This window comes from Pelodiscus sinensis, chromosome 18, assembly GCF_052426305.1.
Source record: "Pelodiscus sinensis isolate ZL-2025 chromosome 18, ASM5242630v1, whole genome shotgun sequence".
Classification (NCBI taxonomy): domain Eukaryota; kingdom Metazoa; phylum Chordata; order Testudines; family Trionychidae; genus Pelodiscus; species Pelodiscus sinensis.
The window spans coordinates 578,042-600,225 of NC_143069.1; the positions used below are offsets into that span (position 1 = coordinate 578,042).

The 22,184-nt window shown below is 68.1% G+C and overlaps 2 protein-coding genes across 4 annotated transcripts in view; both read left to right on the forward strand.

Annotated features, from left to right (window-relative positions):
- The first annotated feature begins 583 nt into the window (after nucleotides 1-583).
- On the forward strand, nucleotides 584-19,320 carry RINL (Ras and Rab interactor like). Of its 3 annotated transcripts, none has more exons than XM_075917195.2 (12): nucleotides 584-1,154; nucleotides 5,253-5,403; nucleotides 7,172-7,334; nucleotides 7,699-7,807; nucleotides 9,510-9,582; nucleotides 11,066-11,154; nucleotides 11,814-12,164; nucleotides 12,528-13,151; nucleotides 15,317-15,631; nucleotides 16,403-16,531; nucleotides 16,827-16,990; nucleotides 18,205-19,320. In XM_075917195.2, the coding sequence occupies exons 2-12, from the start codon at nucleotides 5,345-5,347 to the stop codon at nucleotides 18,511-18,513; spliced, it is 2,385 nt and encodes a 794-aa protein (XP_075773310.2). In that variant the 5' UTR covers nucleotides 584-1,154; nucleotides 5,253-5,344; the 3' UTR covers nucleotides 18,514-19,320. The 3 variants fall into 3 exon arrangements, with proteins under 3 accessions (XP_075773310.2, XP_075773309.2, XP_075773311.2); XM_075917194.2 differs by lacking the exon at nucleotides 584-1,154 and adding an exon at nucleotides 3,255-3,567; XM_075917196.2 differs by lacking the exon at nucleotides 584-1,154 and having other exon boundaries at nucleotides 4,475-5,403; nucleotides 12,531-13,151; nucleotides 18,205-19,319.
- Nucleotides 19,321-19,373: 53 nt separating this feature from the next.
- Nucleotides 19,374-22,184, forward strand: part of LOC142825303 (SPARC-related modular calcium-binding protein 1-like) — a 35,797-nt gene continuing 32,986 nt past the window's right edge. The window contains exon 1 of the mRNA XM_089769828.1: nucleotides 19,374-21,899. Coding sequence (XP_089625954.1) covers nucleotides 21,825-21,899 — 75 coding nt within the window. The 5' untranslated portion in view covers nucleotides 19,374-21,824. The remainder of the gene's footprint in view (nucleotides 21,900-22,184) is intronic.

Sequence of the window (22,184 nt, forward strand, 5' to 3'; positions counted from 1 at the left end):
GCTGCATTTCAGGGATCCCTGTATGGAGTTACTGCTGCACCTGAGGGGTGATCCCAACTCGGTGCGCCCCAGAGGGGAAGGTGAGGGTCCCGGGGCCAGGCAATGGCAGTGACGAGACCCCATCTCTGTGGTGGCCCGTCCCTCGGCCGCTCCCTGCCTCCGTGAGATGAGGCTGAGCCGGGTTGGCGGGAGAGAGGCCGGCGGGGCTCGGCTGATGGCCGGCGCTACAGAGAAATGGTTGCGATGGTTATTCCCGGACGCCGCCCTTGTGTTCTCTGGGGGTCTGTCTACACTACCCGGCTAGTGCGCACTAGGGGGTAATGTAGGCATACCGCACTTGCAAATGAAGCCCGGGATTTGAATTTCCCAGGCTTCATTTGCATAAACTGGGCACCGCCATTTTTAAATCCCCGCTCGTTTGAACCCCGTGCAGCGCGGTTACGCGCGGCACGAAGTAGGTAGTTCGGACTGGGCTTCCTATCCGAACTACCGTTACTCCTCATTCCACGAGGGGCAGGGATTTAAAAATGGCGGCGCCCAGTTTATGCAAATGAAGCCCGGGAAATTCAAATCCTGGGCTTCATTTGCAAGTGCGGTTGCCTACATTACCCCCTAGTGCGCACTGGCGGGGTAGTGTAGACAGGCCCTGGAGCCCCTCTGCACTTACACTGAATCCAGCCTGAGTCTCCTTCCCCTTGTGGGACTCGTCCCACTGGCCGCTGGGCAGCAGGATCAGGCCCCAAGTTGGAGGTTGCAGGTTGGCAGGTAGGGCCCTTAGCTCTCAGTGCGCATCGCCTGAGCAGGGCACGCCAGGGGTGGGGAAACTGAGGCATGCCGTGAGCAGAAGGCCCTGGGTCAGAGATTGTGGCAGATTTAGGATGGGAACCACAAGTCCCAGTTTTCCGCCATGCCCCGCTCTGAACACTAGACCCCGCTCTCCCCAAGTGGGGAGGCCGATGCCGGAGCAGCCGGGCGAGCTCCTGTCAGAGGCAGCAAGTCTGGGCGAGCAGCAGGGTTACGAAAGCCTTCGGCTGCAAGACCGGAACAACGCAAACCCAAGGGCCGCCTGGCCTGGCCTGCAGGGAGGGGCCGGAGGGCTCCAGCACCCTTCTCAGCCGCGCAGCAGAACAGCTCCGGTGGCCGCGTCTGAGCAGGTAGGCGCCGAGCGGGGCCAAGCTGAGCCGCAGAAGGGAAGTGCAGCTGTCAGCAGCAGCGGGGGACAGGGGTCCCGTGGCCAGCTCCGGGGGGAGGGGGGCTGGGAGCCAGGGCAGTGGGGGCTGTGGCTGGAGCAGACCCGGGTTCTCCAGTTCCAGCTGACAGGGGGATGAGCCATCCGGCTTCTGTGAGTACCTGCATTGGGGGGCTCTGCTGCTTGGAAGGAAGAGCCCCCGCCCCACCTACTGCCGTGGGCCCCCCTTGCTTAGCCTGCGGGGCATCGCTTGGGGGGCAGCTGTATGCCGTGGGGCGAGCAGCTGGGCTGGGCCCTAGCTGGCTCCAGTTGTGCCCCCCAAGCGATGCCCCGGTGGAGGTGACGGGAAAGGTGTGCTCCCCCTCTGGATGGCACTAAGGGGGGGGGCCAGAACGTGCCAGGCCCCCATGGCCCAACCCGCGGCCGGAGGTCGTTTTTAGCCCGGGGGGGGGGGGGGGGAATGGCCTTTCTCGTCGCAGGCCAAGGGCGGGAGGAGGCGGAAAGTTACCGAGACGCAGGGGTCGGGGGCCAGGGAGAGGGGTTGGGTCGAATGGGCCCGTGGCGCTGCTGGGGGAGGGGAAGGGGGTTGTGGGGAAAGCGCAGCAATAGTCCCCCCCCCCCCAGCGAGCGCGCCCTGGGCCTGCCCCACCTGCACTTCGCTGAGCGATCGGAGCTGCGATAACGTAGGCGCGAGAGGAAACGTTCAACCTGCTCCCTGTGTGGGCCTCACAGGCGGGGCCCCGTCCCCAGCATCCCAGCAGGGCTGTGCACCTGCCCGTGCGACCGCAGGCTCCGTGCCCCCCAGCTCCGCTCTGGGCGCCCCCCGCTGTGCCGGCGCCCCCCGCTCCCGCCCCGCAGCCCCTGCCCCGCAGCCCTGCCAGGGCCCCCCGCTCCCGCCCCGCAGCCCCCCGCTCCTGCCCCCCGCTCCCGCCCCGCAGCCCTGCCAGGGCCCCCCGCTCCCGCCCCTCAGCCCCTGCCCCGCAGCCCTGCCAGGGCCCCCCGCTCCCGCCCCGCAGCCCCTGCCCCGCAGCCCTGCCAGGGCCCCCCGCTCCCGCCCCGCAGCCCCTGCCCCGCAGCCCTGCCAGGGCCCCCCGCTCCCGCCCCGCAGCCCCTGCCCCACAGCCCTGCCAGGGCCCCCCGCTCCCGCCCCGCAGCCCCTGCCCCGCAGCCCTGCCAGGGCCCCCCGCTCCCGCCCCGCAGCCCCTGCCCCGCAGCCCTGCCAGGGCCCCCTGCTCCCGCCCCGCAGCCCCTGCCCCGCAGCCCTGCCAGGGCCCCCCGCTCCCGCCCCGCAGCCCCTGCCCCACAGCCCTGCCAGGGCCCCCCGCTCCCGCCCCGCAGCCCCCCGCTCCTGCCCCCCGCTCCCGCCCCGCAGCCCTGCCAGGGCCCCCTGCTCCCGCCCCGCAGCCCCTGCCCCGCAGCCCTGCCAGGGCCCCCCGCTCCCGCCCCGCAGCCCCCCGCTCCTGCCCCCCGCTTCCGCCCCGCAGCCCTGCCAGGGCCCCCTGCTCCCGCCCCGCAGCCCCTGCCCCGCAGCCCTGCCAGGGCCCCCTGCTCCCGCCCCGCAGCCCCTGCCCCACAGCCCTGCCAGGGCCCCCTGCTCCCGCCCCGCAGCCCTGCCCGGGCCCCCCGCTCCCGCCCCGCAGCCCCCGCCCCACAGCCCTGCCAGGGCCCCCTGCTCCCGCCCCGCAGCCCCTGCCCCACAGCCCTGCTGGTGCCCCCCGCTCCCGCCCCACAGCCCTGCCAGGGCCCCCCGCTCCCGCCCCTCAGCCCCTGCCCCGCAGCCCTGCTGGCGCCCCCCGCTCCCACCCCGCAGCCCCCGCCCCACAGCCCTGCCAGGGCCCCCTGCTCCTGCCCCGCAGCCCTGCCAGGGCCCCCCGCTCCCGCCCCTCAGCCCCTGCCCCACAGCCCTGCCAGGGCCCCCCGCTCCCGCCCCTCAGCCCCTGCCCCACAGCCCTGCCAGGGCCCCCCGCTCCCAACCTGCAGCTCCGCTCCCAACCTGCAGCCCCTGCCCCACAGCCCTGCCGGCGCCCCCCAGCCCCACCGCTCTGCCAGGGCCGGTCTCTGAGCAAGGGATGCCAAAGAACCTGGCCTTTTGCCCCGCTGTCCTGGGGCGAGTCGCCCGCAGGCTCCCTGCCGGTGTCCCTGGCGCTCCTGGGCCCCGGCGGGTGCTACAAGTGAGACACCCGGACCCGCTGGTCCCTCCCCCTCCTCTCGCCTGCACACTGCGCCCCGTGGCCTTCCCCTGCGCCCGGCGTGGCTCGGGGCCACGTGATGGCTGCCGGAGGTAGAACCACAGCCCTGGCATCGGGTCTCACTCCGCCGCCGCCTCCCTCCGGCTCCCTGTGGTGCTCCGCCTGGCCAGAGATCTGCCCCCGCCCCAGGTAAGAGCCCCTGCTGGGCTCCTTCCTTGCCTGTCCCCCCCCACCCCACGCTGGCGAGGGCCTGGCTGGGCCCAGGGCAGGGAGGGCTGCATGAAGCGGGCACGTTGGGTGGCAGGAGGCTCGAATCGCCGGAGAGAAGTTCAAAGCACCTGGAGCCCGCCCCAGCAGGGCCCATGGCACGAGGTGCAGCCCCATCTGGGAGCTGGATGCCTGGCAGTGCCTGCGGGCCTCCGGCTGCTGGTGGCGAGGCCCAGGGGCTGGGGTATGAGACTGCGGGGTTCCCCCCTTGGGGAAAAGTCTCTGTGCCTCAGTTTCCCCTCCCACCCTCTGTCGGAGTCTGGAAGCTCTTTGGGACAAAGACTTCTCTCACACTGAGCGTGCCCAGAAACCAGTGCAATGGGGCCCTGATCTCGGCTGGGGGCTGGGCAGCGCCCGGCACTGGTGGGACGGGGCCCTGATCTCGGCTGGGGGTCTGGGCAGTGATGTGGGTGGAGGGCTGTGTGGTGCTACCGTAATACCCCTAAGAAATGGGGCGGGGCCCTGATCTCGGCTGGGGGTCTGGGCAGCGCCCGGCACTGGTGGGGCGGGGCCCTGATCTCGGCTGGGGTCTGGGCAGCGCCCGGCACTGGTGGGACGGGGCCCTGATCTCGGCTGGGGGGCTGGGCAGCGCCCGGCACTGGTGGGGCGGGGCCCTGATCTCGGCTGGGGATCTGGGCAGCGCCCGGCACTGGGGGGGCGGGGCCCTGATCTCGGCTGGGGGTCTGGGCAGCGCCCGGCACTGGGGGGGCGGGGCCCTGATCTCAGCTGGGGGTCTGGGCAGCGCCCGGCACTGGGGGGGCGGGGCCCTGATCTCGGCTGGGGGTCTGGGCAGTGATGTGGGTGGAGGGCTGTGTGGTGCTACCGTAATACCCCTAAGAAATGGGACGGGGCCCTGATCTCGGCTGGGGGCTGGGCAGTGATGTGGGTGGAGGGCTGTGTGGTGCTACCGTAATACCCCTAAGAAATGGGGCGGACGCGTGATCCCAACACCCCCGAGTCTCGGGGGAGCGACGCTGGGACACCCCCGGGTGCGCTTCGGGCTAGGCAGACAGGTTGCACTTACCCTGTAACTGAGCCTGGGGGTTATTTCCCCTCCCCCGGCACCCGACCGAGGCCCTGGGCGGGTGGAAACCAGGCCTGGCAGCCCCCTTTGGGAGGCAGCAGTGCCTGGGCCCTGATCCAGAGAGGGGTACACAGGCCATGGGGCTGGGCCTTAGGGCTCTGGGAAGGTCTGGGGGAGTCTCGCCCTCCTGTTCCACCAATCTCCAGAGACGTCCAGCCCCGATGCGAAGTGCGTACCTGTGCCGCTTGTGGGCCCCAAAGAACAGCTGGGCCCTGCCCGGAAGCCCTCCCACTCCAAACAGCCAGTGCCTAGGACTGGAAATATGCTGGCTCCAGTCCTACGAGCCTGTTGCCCCTCCTGAGAGCTTTAGTCGTGGAGGGTCCTCCAGAACCAGGAGGCCTGCGTGGAGAACTGCCCCCAGTGAGGTTCTCCTGCACAGCTCGCACTCCTGCTGTGTCTCACTTGTTTACCAGGGGACAGGCCCCTGCTGTGCAGAGACCCCCTAGAAACTGAAGGGAGACCTGCGAGTAACACTGCAACACGCCCCTGCTACAGAGTTGTCTCCTGCTTGCTCCCACTGCAGAGGGATCAGGTGCCTAAATGCACCCTGGGACGTGGGTTTCCAAGCAAGTGGCCTCTTCTGATGGGTTAGTTACAGCTGCTGGGTTGTGAAGGATGCCTCACATTTCTGCTGAAGAAGATGATCCTTCGGGGGCTGGGGATGACGGTAGCAGGTAAGCAAACCTCTAGGCAGGAGCAAGTCTGTGTACCCAGCCAAGTGTGGCACAGTGTGTGGGCATTGCCATGTGGCTGCAACCACTGTCCTCTGCTGGATAGCACCAAGGCTGCTTGTGTGTCATATGCCCCATACTGCTCCCAGTTAATGGGGAGTCCCCGTTGGCTCAAGAGCCAGAGGGCCTGAGCCTTTGGAGCAAGAGGAGCTGCATTGTAGCCACTTGCTAGGACAGCTGGGTGTTGGTTAGCTCCCATTGGGGGTTGTGATGAGCTTTGCTGTCTGGGATATCCTGTCTTGGGGTCATTGCTTCTCCTCTGGGTGTGAATGAGGAAACTGAGTCCCAGGACTGGGACTCCAGCTGCCCCGCTGGGACTGCCACGAATGTTCCCGTGATTCGCGGTTCTGCTTTTCCCCATGCACAAGGCTGGGTGCTCACCAGTGGAGCCGGGGGTGCGGGTTGGGATTCCCAGGTTTAGGGGCCTGCGGGAGATGCTGGCCCCTGCTTGTAGGGCTCTTGAGAGCCCGCGCAATGGGGCTCCTGGACGCTGGGGAGGCTTTCTCGGCAGGGCGCGTGGGCGGAGGGAGGTGGAGCGAGCAGGCTGCAGTCACACTGAGCTCCGCTCGCAGTGCGGGGGTGAGGCGTCGCACGCAGGAGGCCGGGGCGCGCGCGCGCGCGCGCGTGTGTGTGTGTGTGTGTGTCCCCGTCCCACACGCCGTGCGCTGCCAGGAGAAGCGATTCTCTAGTGTCTGGGGCCGTTTGGCGCCTTGGGGCACCCAAGGCAGGGGCGGAGCAGCCCTGGAAAAGGGGGCGACGCTGTGGTGATGGGGTGCAGAGACATGGAGCCCTGGTACCTCACGTTTGCTGAGGCTCCAACCCCTCCTGTTTCCCCAATTACAGACTTGGGGGCCCTGCTTGGCAGTCCCAGTGGGGTGCAATACAAACCAGGAATGTAGCACATGAGCGGGGGACCCCGAATGCCAGGCACTGCACAGACCCCCAAAGATGATCTCCTGTCATGCCAGCGCCTGCACTGAACCCCCCTTTTGATCAGGGCCCCCGCCCTGCTGGGCACAGCACAGACCCTCCCCAGGCGAGAGGGGGACCCTGCCAGGCTGTCTCACTGGACTGGGGTGGAGCGGCCCTGGGGGGCCCACCTGTCCCAGCCCTGCCTCTGCTCCCGCCACAGCGCAGGACTTTGCCCCTTCCTGCCCCGTGCCCTGCTCCGCTGCTGCTGATGGGGAGCAGAGTTGGGGGCTTGCACCCACCACCCCATGCCCCAGCCTGACTCACCTGCTGGGAGCTGGTAGGCTGAGCAGTGCAAGCCCCAAGTCCCATTCCTGGCAGGGGCACGAGGGGGCGCAGGTTTTTCTGGGGTCTCCCATACAAGGGGAGCTGGGGGCTGATCCCCCCCAGACATTGTCCACCTGTCCTCTTCCGGCTCAGACACAGGAGAAGGAGCGTTATCCCCAGTTACGGGTGGGGAAACCGAGGCACGGCGTGTTGCCATGACTGCCCCAGGGAGCCGGGCTGGGCTGGGGATGGCTCTGCCTTCGGCTGTATCTACAATCATGGGCCAGGGCAGAGGCGCGGGGCGAGGCCTGCTCTGGGGGGCTCGGCGGGGATCTCCTGCCCCCAGCCTTGCCACATTCAGCTGCCCGAACGGGGGGCCCTGCTGCCGTCAGCGGAGGAGACGCGAGCCAGAGGCCCCGCCTGGCTGTCCCCCCAGGGCCCGCCCCCGCTCAGTGCCTCTCGTGTTTGCACACAGCCCCCCACGCCCGCTGCACAACGGCCAGTGCCAGACCCCGGGGGAGGGCCAGCCCTCGGCCCCCCTGACGCTCCTGGACAAGCTCCTGCTGTCCCGGGGCCTCTGGCAGCTCAGCCTGGGCCCGGAGCAAGCCACGGAGCTGCTGAGGGGGCAGCCGCCGGGGGTAAGTGGCTGTGGAACCGGGCGGGGCTTAAGGGGGTAGGTGGGCGGGGCTTCCAGGTAGGTGGGCTCTAAAGTGGTAGGTGGCTGGGGCTTTACGGTGATGGATGCATGGGGTTCTGTGGTGAGGGGTGGGCGGGGCTGCGGGGTTTGGGGCTGGCACTGGGATGGCTGGTGCCCTGGGGCTGCACGATTCCTGGCTGGCAGGGGTCAAGCAGGGAACCACAGGTGTGGAAGACAAACAGATGCCCTCTGGGGCCTGGAGAGCCAGGCTGCCCCGGGACCCCCCTACCTGGCCTCCACCCAGCCCCACTGGCCTGCTCCCTCCCCACCCCGCTGAACTCCCTCCCCTCTCGGTCCTGCCCCAGACGTTCCTGGTGGCCGGCACGGAGCTGAAGGTGCTGTTGGTGCGGAGCGGCAGGGAGGGGCCCGGCGATGGAGCTGTCTGCCGTTTCCAGATCCGGGAGGACAGCTCGGGTAGGTCGGGGCAGCTGCCGGGCTGATCGCAGAGGAGGCCGTGGGGGGCAGGGAGCCCGTGTCTGGGCTCCCGCTGTGCATCCGCAGCAGAGCCAATGAGAGAACCCACGTGTCCTGGCTCCCAGCCCCCTGCTCTGACCACTGGACCCCACTTCCCTCCCCGAGCTAGGAGTCCCCACGTCAGACCTTCCTGCTCTCACCACTAGTTCTGACTGCCGCCACATAAAGTCCTGAGGCTGGCGACGTGGTTTCCTCCTGCTGCACAAGCAAAGGGAAGGGCCTAAGGGCTGCAGAAGCAGCTGTAGCAGAGGCCGGGAGAGGAAGGAGCCGGGGCCATGAGGGAGACCCCGAGGTGGAGCTGCCGACTAGACCCTTCCACCCCCAGGACTCAGCCAGCTGCCCCCAATGGCAGAGCTGCTCTGGCCTCCCCCCTGCCCAGCTCACACGTCCTTGGTGAGGTGCCAGGCAGGAAAGGTGAGGTCAGGCTAGTGGTTAGAGCTGGGGGCTGGGAGGCAGGACTCCGGGGTTCTTTTCTCCTAACTCTGTGTAGCCTTGAGCAACTTGGTGCCTCAGTTTCCCCCTTTTAAGACTTCTTAGTGGGGAGGTCAAGTCGTCACTATTTTTAGGATGGGTGGGGTAAACTGAGGCACGGGAAGAGGGCGGTTCTTGGCCCAAGGCCACATAGCGGGCAGGAGTGGAGGATTCCCAGCCAGGAACTCCTTGGCCTCCATCCGCCCCAGAGCAGATAGACCCAGGTGTTGGGCTCCTGTCGAGGCTGTCGGAGCTGCCCGAGTCTTGGCAGGCCCTCGCGGCTGGACGGGTGGGGGCTGTGAGCCTGCGGGGCCAGGACACAACTGCCGGAGGTGGAGGGGAGCTTGGCTTGGTGCCGAGCTGGCTGGGGGGACCTCAGGGACCCAGCGACAGCAGGTCTGGCCTCCGGGTCAAGCAGAACTGCCCCTGCTCGGATCCCTGGGTTCCATGCCCAGCCCCACCCTGCGCGGGTATCGGAGCCGCCTCGGCTCACCAGCGGTAGCTTCCTCCCTGCTTCTGGGGAAGAGCCGTGGTGGCTTATCTCTGGCCATCTCTGCCGCAGACGCACTGGGCGATGGGGCAGGGTGGGGCAGGCAGGCAGAGGGGAGCAGACCAGGGCGGCTGGAGCCAGCCAGGGCCTGGCGGGTCGCCGTGGATCAGAGCTGGAGTGCCGGCGATGCTGCCTGGGACGGTCAGGAAGTAGCCGAGGTTTGTAGCTGATTGAAATGGTGTTGGACAGTGCCAGCTAGTGGTTAGAGCAAGGAGGGGGCTGGGTGCCAGGACTCCTGCGTTCCTTTCCTGCTCTGCCATGGACTCTCTGTAACTTTGTAGCTTCATTTCTCGGAGCCCCTGATTCCCCACTGGGGACGTAGGCTCAGGGAGGGTGTCTGGGAGTGGGGTGCTATGGGGAGCACAGACCGGAGAGGGGGGGTCAGGCACTGGAGGTCCTGGAATTCAGCCTCCCCGCACTTTGGAACCAGCCAGGCCTCTGACGTGCGCCACCCCAGAACAAGCCGCTTCTTCAGAGCTGAAGAGACCTTCCTGATGGGGGAAAACTTCCAGCCGGCTTCTGCCGCCAGGCGGGCCCCTGCAGCACCCTCAGACCTCCCCACGGGGCCCAGGCCACACGGGGGCCCCGCTGTGTGTCTCAGACCCCATCTCTCTCTCCCAGCTGTTTGCCTGGAAGGATCCCAGCTGCGCTTCCTGGGCCTTGTGGAGCTGGTTGCTTTCCTCGCCGTGAGCCGGTGAGCGGGGCTGGGAGACGGGAGATGTTTTCCCTGAGTCTCCGCCCTCCGGTCCCCAGGGCTGAGCCTTCAGTTAGGGGCAAGCAGCCAGGACTCCTGGGTCCTCTCCCCTGCCTGGGGAAGGGAGTGGGGTCTAGTGGTTACAGCACGGGGGGCTGGGAGCCAGGACTCCAGGGTCCTCTCCCCTGCCTGGGAAAGGGAGTGGGGTCTAGTGGTTGCAGCACGGGGGGGCTGGGAGCCAGGACTCCGGAGTCCTCTCCCCTGCCTGGGAAAGGGAGTGGGGTCTAGTGGTTACAGCACGGGGGGGCTGGGAGCCAGGACTCCGGGGTCCTCTCCCCTGCCTGGGAAAGGGAGTGGGGTCTAGTGGTTACAGCACGGGGGAGGGAGTCAGGACTCCGGGGTCCTCTCCCCTGCCTGGGAAAGGGAGTGGGGTCTAGTGGTTACAGCACGGGGGGGGGGGGAGGGGGCTGGGAGCCAGGACTCCGGGGTCCTCTCCCCTGCCTGGGAAAGGGAGTGGGGTCTAGTGGTTACAGCACGGGGGGGCTGGGAGCCAGGACTCCGGGGTCCTCTCCCCTGCCTGGGGAAGGGAGTGGGGTCTAGTGGTTGCAGCACGGGGGAGGGAGTCAGGACTCCTGGGACCTCTCCCCTGCCTGGGGAAGGGAGTGGGGTCTAGTGGTTACAGCACGGGGGAGGGAGGGGGAGGGAGTCAGGACACCATGCAGAGGTGAGTGACTGTGTGTGATGGGGGGGCGATTTATGTCCGTTTCCCCTTCCCCCATGCCAAGCTCCCTGCAAAGGAGCCCCCGTCGGGGGTGGGGCATCCCCGACCCCCAGCCCACGGTCTGGAAAGTGGCCTGCCCTGCGTTTGAGGAAGCTGTGGCCGTGGGGGCAGGGTGGCCACAGAAACTTCCTCCTGCCGCTGCCCAGCATGGAGTGTGCCCGGCCCCTGCAGCTCCCCGGCCTCCTCCCCTCGGGGCCCCCCGGGCACTGGCAGGGCTCTCCCAGCGTGGGGGGCGCCGGGTGTGGGCATGGGGGGTCCTTGCCCTGCAGCTCCCCGGCCTCCTCCCCTCGGGCCCCCCCGGGCACTGGCAGGGCTCTCCCAGCGTGGGGGGCGCCGGGTGTGGGCATGGGGGGTCCTTGCCCTGCAGCTCCCCGGCCTCCTCCCCTCGGGGCCCCCCGGGCACTGGCAGGGCTCTCCCAGCGTGGGGGGCGCCGGGTGTGGGCATGGGGGGTCCTTGCCCTGCAGCTCCCCGGCCTCCTCCCCTCGGGGGCCCCCCCGGGCACTGGCAGGGCTCTCCCAGCGTGGGGGGCGCCGGGTGTGGGCATGGGGGGTCCTTGCCCTGCAGCTCCCCGGCCTCCTCCCCTCGGGGGCCCCCCCGGGCACTGGCAGGGCTCTCCCAGCGTGGGGGGCGCCTGGTGTGGGCATGGGGGGTCCTTGCCCTGCAGCCCTCGGCTCACCAGCTCCGTGTCTCTGGCTTGGCAGGGACGTGCTGCCCCTCCCGCTGCGGCTCCCGGCCGCCCTGCAGAGCCTCGGCAGGGCCGAGCTGGACGCCTGCGCTGCCCTGGGCATGAGTGAGTAGCCCCGGCAGGATCTCGCCCGGCCAGGGCCCCGGCAGGGACCCTCCCCGCCATGGAGGCTGTCAGTGCTGGGTCCCACTCCGTGTGGAGCCAGGAGGCTCTGACCACTACACCCCACTCCCCTCCCAGAGCCAGGGACAGAACCCAGCGCCCTGGCTTCCCGCCCCTCCCCGACTCTAACCACTAGACCCCACTCCCCTCCCAGAGCCAGGGATAGAGCCCAGCATCCTGGCTTCCCACCCCTCCCCGACTCTAACCACTAGACCCTACTCCCCTCCCAGAGCCAGGGTTAGAACCCAGCATCCTGGCTTCCCACCCCTCCCCGACTCTAACCACTAGACCCTACTCCCCTCCCAGAGCCAGGGATAGAGCCCAGCATCCTGGCTTCCCGCCCCTCCCCCACTGTAACCACTAGACCCTACTCCCCTCCCAGAACCGGGGACGGAACCCAGCATCCTGGCTCCTAGACCGTCCCTGCAGCCAGTAGCCCCAGAGCAGGCCGGCGGGGCAGGAAAGGAACCCGTGTCCCGCGTCCAGCAGGCAGCACGAGCCCTCCCTGCTCAGCGGGTGCCGCCCCGCCCGGGGCACGGGGCCGTCCCTTCCCCCAGGCTGGCTCACGTCTCTCCCTCTCCTGCTGCCCGCTGTCCTGGCAGGGTTCTGGAGCCCTCCCTTCACGCCCTCGGTCCCAGGCGAGGAGGAGGACATGGGGTCCAGCCCTGAGCCCGCCAGTCCCCCGGAGGTGAGCAGCCCAGTCTTCTCCATCCGGGTGACGTCCGAGGACGGGGCGCTGTGCGTCATCAACCCTCTGTTCCTGTCGGAGCACAGCAGCGTGGGCGGGCTGCCCGGGGCACCCCCCGCCTGCCACCTGCCCGAGAGAGGGGGCACCCTCCGGCTGACGAACGGGCAGGGGCCCGGGTTGTGGGACAAGCCGCCGGCACTCGCCGACACGGAGCCTGGCCAGCTGGGTGCCCTGGAGCCCGGGAAAGAGGAGGAGCCGTGCAAAGGTCAGCTGGTTGGGGGGAGATGCTGGGATCAGGCTGGGGGGTGCATGGATTCGGGGGGCGGGAGCGTGAGTAACACTGATCCTGGCAGGGCCTTGGCGCCTGGGCTGCTCCCCCACATTGCAGGCCCCTCGGGGGGTGGGGGAGTGGGAATTGCCCTGTGGTCAGGACCAAGGGCGGGAGGTGTAAATTCCTCACCCTAGACTCCCCCCGCAGCCAGCTAGGCCTGGAGGCAGCTGCTCCCTCTTGCAGAAGCCTTTTAGTAGGTTGTTCTCCTCCCACGAGGCGGGCAGATGGCCTCCCCAGAGAATCCCACCCTCTAAGGGGTAGGCGGGACACCCCTCACCCCTCTCGCCTCGCCCCCAGCAGGCGACGCCGCGCCGGCCTTGCTGAAACGGAAGCTGCTGCTGCGCCGCCCGGCCTGGAACATGTCCGAGGAGGCGCCGGCCTCGCCGCCCGCCGAGAGGCCGGAGGGCCCGGCGTCCCCGCACCGGGTCTCCTGGATCGAGGGGGGCCCAGGCGTCCCCTGGGCGCTGACCAGGTCGCGCTCAGAGTCCTCGCTGCTGGGCCCGGCCGACAGCCTGCTCCTGCCGCCCATCCCCGAGCTGGACTCGCTGTCCATCAGCAGCGTGGAGGAGGAGGCGGACGCCCACCCGGTCACGCCCCGCAAGAAGCACCACTCGGCGCTGCCCGGCCGGGTGCTGCACCGCCTGTCGGCCGTGGGCAGCGCCCTGACCGGCTTCCTCTCGGCTGAGCGCCGCCTGGCCAGACGGGTCCAGGAGCTGGCCCAGGAGCCGGCCTCCTACGTGGGGGGCCTGGTGCAGAACTTCCTGGGGCACGTGCTGCGCGGCGGGATGGCCCGGCACCCCAACAGCACCGACATGCTGCAGGAGATCCGCCAGATGATCAGCAACATCAAGGGCTACCTGCTGGAGAGCTCCGAGCTGCACGACACCTGGGAGTACGGGGACCTGGAGGAGATGGACCTGGGTACGGGCAGGCCGCGGGGAGGGGGCCGTGGGAGGGGGCCGCGGGGAGGGGGCTGTGGCCGCGGGGGCCGGGGCCGCGGGGAGGGGGCCGCGGGGAGGGGGGCCGCGGGGGCCCGGGGGGGGCCGCGGGGAGGGGGCCACGGCCGGGAACGGGCCAACACACTCAAGGAGGTGGGGCAATGGAGTCAAATGGGGGGGGAGTGTCTGGGTGCTGGAGATGGAGGGGCTGGGTGTGGGAGGGCAGCTGGGGGCAGCCAGGAGCCAGGTCCTGGGCGTGGGCTGCCAGGACAGGTGGGGGGATTCCCACGGTGGGGGGTGGGGGCTGGCTCCATTTCATCCAGCCCGAGCTGCAGCCCCCCCAGCTCACCTCCCATCCCCCCACATGGCCCCTTTGCATGAAACGAGTCTGCGGGTCTCGGGCCGCGTCCCGGGTGCACAGTGGGGGGGGGGGTCAGCAGAGCGTCCAAGGCCCCAGACAGATTCCCCACCCCACACACTTCCGTCCTGGGGGAGGGGAAGGTTGGGGGGCAGGCTTGGCTCAGGCGAGTGGGAGGGGAGGCCAGCTGTGGGTGAGCTAAGGGGGACCCCTCCCCGGTTATAAAAAGCCCCAGTGGGGAGAGAAGGCCCGTGGCTATAAATGCAACCGGAAGGGCCAGTGCGGTCACACGCTCCCCCGCCTGCTGCAACTTCCGCTCCCGGCCTCGGTGAGCAGCGCCTGGGCAGGAAGCCGAGGGGCGGTGCGGGGGCCCGGAGCCAGGAGAGCTCTTAAAGGGGAACTTGGCCTGCCCCCTTGATGATGGAAGGCAGCTTGGGGCTGGGGCCGGGTTCCCATGTGAGCGATGCTTTAAGGGAGACGGGGAGAGAACAAAGTGTTCTGGGTTTGGTGTGGGGTGTACAGTGCTCCCCGCCCCTCCTGGAGCTGGATGGAACCCAGCCCCCACCTCGCTCCACCCACTAGGCCCCTCTGCCCTCCTGACCCCAGCCCCCCTGCCCTGAGCCAGGAACAGAACCCAGGAGTCCTGGCTCCCAGCCCTCACCTCGCTCCACCCACTAGGCCCCTCTGCCCTCCTGACCCCAGCCCCCCTGCCCTGAGCCAGGAACAGAACCCAGGAGTCCTGGCTCCCAGCCCCCACCTCGCTCCACCCACTAGGCCCCTCTGCCCTCCTGACCCCAGCCCCCCTGCCCTGAGCCAGGAACAGAACCCAGGAGTCCTGGCTCCCAGCCCTCACCTCGCTCCACCCACTAGGCCCCTCTGCCCTCCTGACCCCAGCCCCCCTGCCCTGAGCCAGGAACAGAACCCAGGAGTCCTGGCTCCCAGCCCTCACCTCGCTCCACCCACTAGGCCCCTCTGCCCTCCTGACCCCAGCCCCGAGCCAGGAACAGAACCCAGGAGTCCTGGCTCCCAGCCCCCACCTCACTCTACCCACTAGGCCCCTCTGCCCTCCTGACCCCAGCCCCCCTGCCCTGAGCCAGGAACAGAACCCAGGAGTCCTGGCTCCCAGCCCCCACCTCGCTCCACCCACTAGGCCCCTCTGCCCTCCTGACCCCAGCCCCCCTGCCCTGAGCCAGGAACAGAACCCAGGAGTCCTGGCTCCCAGCCCCCACCTCGCTCCACCCACTAGGCCCCTCTGCCCTCCTGACCCCAGCCCCCCTGCCCTGAGCCAGGAACAGAACCCAGGAGTCCTGGCTCCCAGCCCCCACCCCGCTCTACCCACTAGACCCCTCTGCCCTCCTGACCCCAGCCCCCTGCCCTGAGCCAGGAACAGAACCCAGGAGTCCTGGCTCCCAGCCCCCACCCCGCTCTACCCACTAGACCCCTCTGCCCTCCTGACCCCAGCCCCCCTGCCCTGAGCCAAGAACAGAACCCAGGAGTCCTGGCTCCCAGCCCCCACCCCGCTCTACCCACTAGACCCCTCTGCCCTCCTGACCCCAGCCCCCTGCCCTGAGCCAGGAACAGAACCCAGGAGTCCTGGCTCCCAGCCCCCACCTCGCTCTACCCACTAGGCCCCTCTGCCCTCCTGACCCCAGCCCCCCTGCCCTGAGCCAGGAACAGAACCCAGGAGTCCTGGCTCCCAGCCCCCACCCCGCTCTACCCACTAGGCCCCTCTGCCCTCCCCCCAGCCCGGCGCCTGGCCGGAGGTCACAGGCCCTGCCGCTGCCCCACAGGTGCGGTGCTGGAGACGGCCCTGTACAAGTGCATCCTGAAGCCGCTGCGGGACTGCATCTACGGGCAGCTGCTGGATTTCCACAGCCGGGACGGGAGCCTGCAGCAGCTGCGTGAGCGCCAGCAGCACATGGGCCGCCAGCGCCCGGCCGAGCTGGGGGTGACGGCCGGCGTGCCCGACGCCCCGGCCCTGGAGCGCATCCAGGCCAAGCTGGTCCACATGCACCAGGCCTACTCGCCCAAGAAGAAGGAGGCCCAGCTGCTCAAGGCCTGCAAGCTGATCTACGAGGCCATGAACCACGGCGCCAGTGGCACTGGTAGGGCGCTGCCGGGGACTCCTCCCCCAGCTCCGGGGGGCTCCGCTAGTCGCGGGGGAAGCCACTTAGCCCACAGCCACCCCCGAGATGGTGTCCGGCCTCCCCCAGACATCCCATTTCCCCCCCAGGCGCGCCCCAGGGGGAGAGGGTTGGGGCCCCCATCCCAGGGAATAGGGGCTGACCCCTGCCGGGGGGAGGGAGGGGATCGGGGCATGGGGACTGGCCCCTCCAGGAGGGGAGGGGAGAGATCAGACCCCGGGGCTTGGGGACTGGCCACTCGGGGGTGGATCGGGCCCCAGGGCGTGGGGACTGGTCCCTCTGGGGGGTGAGGGGATTGGGCCCCGGGGCGTGGGGACTGGTCCCTCTGGGGGGTGAGGGGATTGGGCCCCGGGGCGTGGGGAGTGGCCCCTCCGGGGGGGCAGGGATCGGGCCCCGGGGCGTGGGGACTGGTCCCTCTGGGGTGGATCGGGCCCCGGGGCGTGGGGACTGGCCCCTCTGGGGTGGATCGGGCCCCGGGGCGTGGGGACTGGCCCCTCTGGGGTGGATCAGGCCCCGGGGCGTGGGGACTGGTCCCTCTGGGGTGGATCAGGCCCCGGGGCGTGGGGACTGGCCCCTCCGGGGTGGATCGGGCCCCGGGGCGTGGGGACTGGCCCCTCTGGGGTGGATCAGGCCCCGGGGCGTGGGGACTGGCCCCTCCGGGGTGGGCGGGGATCGGGCCCCAGGGCATGGGGAGTGGCCCCAGGGGGTCTCACGGCGCCCCTCTCTGCTCAGAGGTCTATGGGGCAGACGATTTCCTGCCCGTGCTGACCTACGTGCTGGCCAAGTGCGACATCGTCCCGGTGCAGCTGGACGTGGAGTACATGATGGAGCTGCTGGACCCGAGCCAGCTGCAGGGCGAAGGTCAGAGCCCCACCCCGGCGGGCTGGCAGGCTGCCCCGGAGGCCCCTGCCTGGTGCGGGTAGCACAAAGCCCACAGCCCCCCGGCTCCGTAGCTGAGCTGGGTTTGTGGGGGCGGCAGGACCCGGGGGGAACTGGTGCTGCCCATTCCCTGCTGGCCAGCTCAGGACAGGGAGAAGCAAACTGGTCTTGGGCAAGGGGCTCCCTTTGCGGGCAGCAGTAGCAGGCTGTTACCCTCCCCGCCTGGCCCTTGCCCCTGGGCCCCACTGGCTGAGCCCTGTGGCCCTCCCCCCTGCAGGCGGCTACTACCTCACCACCTGGTTCGGGGCCCTCTACCACATCAGCAACTTCCAGTCGGCCATGCTGACCCGGCAGATCAGCTCCGAGGCGCAGCACTCCATCCACCAGTGGCAGCGCCGGCGCACCATCCACCACCACCAGGGCACCCGGCGCCGCTCCCAGGTAGGGAGCTTGGGGGGCCTGGATTCTGTGCCTGCCTCAGGGGAGTGGGGGCTAGTGGTTAGGGGGATGGGAGCCAGGCCTCCTGGGTTCTCTTGCTGGTTCTAGGGAGCTAGTCGGGTCTGCGGATTACGACGGACGGGGCGGGGAGCCGGGGATCCTGGGCTCTTTGGCCCTGACTTGCTGGGTGGCCTCTGAGGTCAGTCCCCTCTCCCCCTCAAGAACGGGGGGGCCGCCCAGTGATCTCCCACGTCTGTGCAGCCAGCGGCTCCCCTGCCAGGCTGCAGCCACCACGTCTGTGGAACAAGTGACGTGTGCGGAATTATTCATTTTGGGGGCCGGATGCTCGTGGGCTCGGCCTGGGCTCGCTCCCAGCTCTGTGCGCCGGTGCCCTGCCTGAGGCCCTCAGCTCCGCCGCCTTGGCCCGTAAAGACGCCGGAGCGACAAGCTCGGAGAGGAGCCGTGTTCCGACCCGGGTTCTGGGAGGGGGACGGGGCTGGAAGGACTAAGGGGTCGGGGGGGTTGGACTGAGCTGTGGCAGATGTTTGTGCAGCTTTCCTCCTCTCCCTCTGCACAGAGGTGGAATGGCTGTGCATGGTCTTAGACCCCGTACTGGCAGCTAAAGGAGATTCTCTTTCGTCTTTAGTGCTTTGGGGGCAGAGGGGTCTGAGGTTCAGCCTCTCCCCAGCCTGGTTAGATGCGCATCCCACAGACAGGCTGGCCCAAAGAACTGAAGTGGCCACCTCCTGCCCTTGGTTATATACACACAGCGCCACCCAGTGGGCGGAGCCATAGGGCCCTGCCTTCTTAAAGGCCCAGAACCCTTATTCAGAAAGGGAATGACGTGCGGTGCCAAATAATGATTCACTCTGTATGAAGTTAACGGGTCGGTCGTGACTGCCCGCAGTGATGAACAGTCGCTCTTGAGCTGCCTGAGGTGGTTTATTAGGTGTAATACGGTAGCACCCAGGGGCTCTGTTTCAGAGAGCTTACTCCAAATGGACAGAGTGGGAGGGGAAACTGAGGCATGGGGGAAACAGGACTTGTCCAAGGTCACCCAGCAGGGACAGAGCCCACATCTCTCCAGTCCCAGTGCAGTGCCCGATCCCAATGGGCCACATCTCTCTGCCATCAGGTTTCAGTATGGTGTATACATAGAGTGCCCATCATCCTAGCCTCTGGTCTGCCTGATTTAGCCCCTCCCCCCCTTCTCTCAGGACATCCTCTACGTCTCCTTCGAAGAGCCCTTCGCCAACCAGAAGGCCATTCCCGGCCCCGCCCACATGACCGCAGCCTCCGTGTGCCTGGCCTGCAGCAAGAAGTACAGCGTCTCCAACCCGGAGGCCTACGGGCTCTTCCTGGTGACGGACAGCACCTCCCAGCTCCTGGCGGGGGACAGCCGCCCCCAGCAGCTCCGCTCCGAGTCCCTCACGGCCCGCGGCGCCTCCACCTGCTTCGTCTACAAGCTGAAGGAGCCGAGAGCTCCAGCCGAGGGCGCCGGCCCCGCTCCTGCGCAGCCGCTCTGAGGCCCAGGGGAGACGGTGCAATCGGCAGCTGGGATGTCCGGGTGGCCAGAGCCCCCGGAGCTTCCCCCGTCCCAGGGGCTCGGGAGGCGGGGAAAAGCGAACGCGACATCCCAAGGCTCTGCTGGAAGGCGTGGCGGCCCCGCTGCTCGGGACACAGATCGCCAGAGCAGCAGAGCCCGGGGCCTGCCTGGGGGGACGGGGAGCCGAGGGCGACACTGCACCCCACCTGTGTGGGGCACAGCCCCAGGGAGCAGGCGACCCAGGCGGGGAGGCCCTTTCCCACTCCGAGCTCTCTGCTGAGGCCGTTTGCTGCAGCTCCGGGTCGTGGCTGGCTCAGGACACAGAGCCCGGGCTCAGGACGCGGTTGGTGCGAGCCAGATGCCCGAGTCTCCTGCCCTGTGTGGGCGGGGGGGCTCTGCCCAGGGGGAAGGAGCTGCAGCTCTGTGGGCAACCTCTGGCAGGAGGCAGAGTTAAAACAAGCCCAGTTTCCTGTCTGCGGCAGGGCTGCCGGGCAAGGCCCATGGAGCACGATACCGGGGGGAGCCAGCTTGCCCTGATGCTCCTGTGCATCATCTTCCTTCCCTAGGACTGCACCAGGCCCCCCTGCCCCGCTGCCATCCACATGAGCTAACGGAGCCAGCCCTGTGGCCCCCCTTGGCTACTCCCCCAGAGACTGGGTGGGAATCTCGGCTTAAAGGGGAAGGGACCTGAACCCCGGTGCCTCCTGCATGCGCGAGGAGCCGTGATGATGGGACCAGGGCGACCCAGAGCGCAGGCGCTGGCCCACTTGGTTATTCATTATTTAAATAAAGAGGGACCGTCTGGAAGCACAGGCTGTGGCGCAGGGTGGGTGGGCGGGGAGGGGGCTGAGGGGTATTACGGTAGGTAGCAGGGTGCGGGGCAGCCCTGGTTCCTGAGTGCTTAGGCTTAGCCACTCACAGTGGGCGTTAACCACTTCAGTTCCTGCAGCGGAACTGGCTTCATGGAAAAAAGGAGGGGCGCGGAAACTGAGGCAGAAGGCGGGGGGAAGAGGGGTGCCCAGTCAGGACTAGAACCGAGCTGCCTTGCCTCCCACCCACCCTGCCCTGCCGCAGCGAGTTTTTCTGCAGCCGCCTCTGGGGTGGAGCACAGCCCTCACCTCCCCCCAGTAGGATTTAGTGTGTGTGGGGGGGGGGGGGGGGGGTGCCTGCGCCGTGGCTGAGAGGCGATAACGCGAGGGCCCCAGCGCCGGGGCTGTGTTTCGGCAGGTCTCCTAGTGCCTGCTGCCATGAACCCTGCCACGCTGGCCTGCTTGTGTGCTGGAGGATGGGGGCACAGCTCTCCCCAGCGGTGCAGGCTGCCCCACTGTTCCTCTATAGGGCAGGAGCAGAAAGGCAGGGGCCTCCCTAGAGGGCGTCCCCCTCCCCCAGACAAAGCCGTCGGGCTGTTGCATCTCCGTGCTGGTGCCAGGATCCCTGTATAAACCGTCCCCCATGGCTGCACCCCAGAAGCAGCTGCATCTTGATGCACTGACACATGGCCCAGTCCCTGCCTGGAGTATTCCAGGGGCGGTTTGTAGTAGCCATCCCTGATGTGTGGCTCAGCAGCAGCAACCTGCTTCCCGGCCTCTCCCCAGGCTCGGCCCAGGCACCAGTGGCCTCTCCCCCCCTCACCCCCCCACCTGTCAAACAAGTAGCGGGGGGCTGTGGCAGGGTGGGTCCAGGGGCTGCTAGGGATGGTCAGTCACGCATGGGCGATGGGGGGCTGTGGTCACTGAAGAAATCAGACCAGCGACACCTGGGCCGGAGCAAAGCTTGGGGTGGGGGCTGTAACTCCAAGCTGCTCCCCTTCCCATGGCCCGGGGACCCCGCCGGGTTTGAAGGCCCTGGAGCCCCTGGCACTGAACGGCCACTAGGAGGGGCAGCCCAGCAGATGCTGCCTGGTTATAGGGGGTGTTCTCCCACCCCTGTTCTAACCACCCATTCCCCTCTTCAGAAGCAGGCCTGGAACCCAGGAGCCCTGACGCTCATTCCGCCCCCCCCCCCCAGATCCCAGGAGGCCTTACTGACAAGTCCTCCCCCACTCTAACCACTAGACGCCACTGTCTTCCCAGAGGGCCTGAACAACAGACAGCTCTTGGTTCATAGCCCCAGCCCCTCTGTTCCTTGCAGCCCCGGGGAGGAGTCCAAGGTTGAGCACTTCTGTTCCTTCAAGGGTCTGGGCTGCTCTTCGGGGCCCAGCGTGCTTGGCTTGCTTTTCTCAGGACTCGTGCTAATTTCCAAACAGTGTTAGTGTGGGCGCTCCACTGCTGCTGTTTCGAAATAACCACTCCCCAGTGCTCCCTGGGGCGCTAGGGCGAGGGAGCGCGTCCACAGTCGGGGCGCCTGGACTCATTTCGAGGTTTCCCCGGAGTTCCGGGAGTTTTAATGTAGTTATTTTAAAATAGTTTCCTAGTGGAGATGTGGCCTAAGCACCTACCCCTCAAGAGTAAGGCAGTATACAGGCAGCACGTTTAAAATTGTAGGGAGACATTTTCAGTTCCTGCAAGAGGCAGGATTCACCCCTGGAACTCCCTGCTGCTGGATGAGCTGGTGGCCAAGTACGTAGTGGCCTTTCTTGGGTGCTTGTTGGGAGGTTGGCTTTAAGAAAAGCCCCGTGATTAAGTCTGTCTCTGCACAGCAGTTGCTGCAAGAAAACAGCCCTGGCCCTGCACCCCCCACTGCAGCACTGTAGGTTACCTTTTTTGGTCAGCCTCCCGGCATCTCCAGCGCTAGGAATTGAGGCCGCTCTCGTTTCTAGGTGTGCATGTGAGCCCCTAGGATTAGACCCGCCCTGGAAGGCTGCAGGGCTCTCGGGGATGCACCGGTCTGAGCGGGGCCCTGTTTCTTTGTCCCCGCAGGTGTAGGCAGCTGGCGGCGGCCCCAGGCCTGGCTGTGCCCCCTGCCCGCTCTGATCCGAAGGGGGTCCCCACACACGCTCTAGTTCGGGGCTGCAGGCATCTGTGTGGGGCAGGCAGAGGCTGGGAGGTTACAAGCCAGCACCTGCCCCGCCTTGGCTGATTAATCCTGGGACTGTCCCCCCCGCCAAGCCGAGGCTGCGGCCCTGGGGAGGGAATCAGCTGGGAGGGGCGTGGCAAAGGAGTGAGGGGCGTGGCTTGCGCCCAAAGGGGGCGTGGCTCACTGCCCAGCTGTTGTTGCCCGGTCTCCACGTGGCTGGCGAGTCGCTGGAGTGCCCGACATGCGGGGGGGGGGATCGCTCCGGCTTTATAACCCGGGCGCCCGGCGCCGGGGCAGCGCCCGGAGCGGACTCTGGGGGTTGCCTCGCCCCAAGCCATGTTCTGCCTGCTCTGGGGGCTGTTGCTGGGCGGCCCCGCGCTGGCGGCCCCTTTGCGATGGGATCGATCCCCGGTAAGGGGTCCTGGGGGGCTCATGTGGGGAGGAGAGTGGTAAGAGGGTGGAATGGGGGGCTGGCTCTGTGGGGAGAGGCGAGACCTTGGGGTGGGGAGAGCGCAGGGGTTGGCAAAAGGAAACAGGTAGGGGAATAGGGGCCGCCCATGGGCGGGGGAGTGTAGTTGGGGGTCTGGCTGTAGGGGTGGGGGCTGGGGTTAGCTGTGGGGGAGCGTGGTTGTGGGGCTGGGTTCTGGCTGTAGGGACGGGAGGGGGCTGTAGGGAGAGGGGCTGGGTTCTGGCTGT

What these genes read in the sequence shown, in the direction of transcription:
- RINL (XM_075917195.2), top strand. Translation starts at nt 5,345, where the DNA reads ATGCCTCACATTTCTGCTGAAGAAGATGATCCTTCGGGGGCTGGGGAT. An exon ending in GCTGGGGATGACGGTAGCAG is followed by an intron (nt 5,404 to 7,171) that starts GTAAGCAAACCT and finishes GTTTGCACACAG; the next exon opens with CCCCCCACGCCCGCTGCACA. An exon ending in GCTTTCCTCGCCGTGAGCCG is followed by an intron (nt 9,583 to 11,065) that starts GTGAGCGGGGCT and finishes CTGGCTTGGCAG; the next exon opens with GGACGTGCTGCCCCTCCCGC.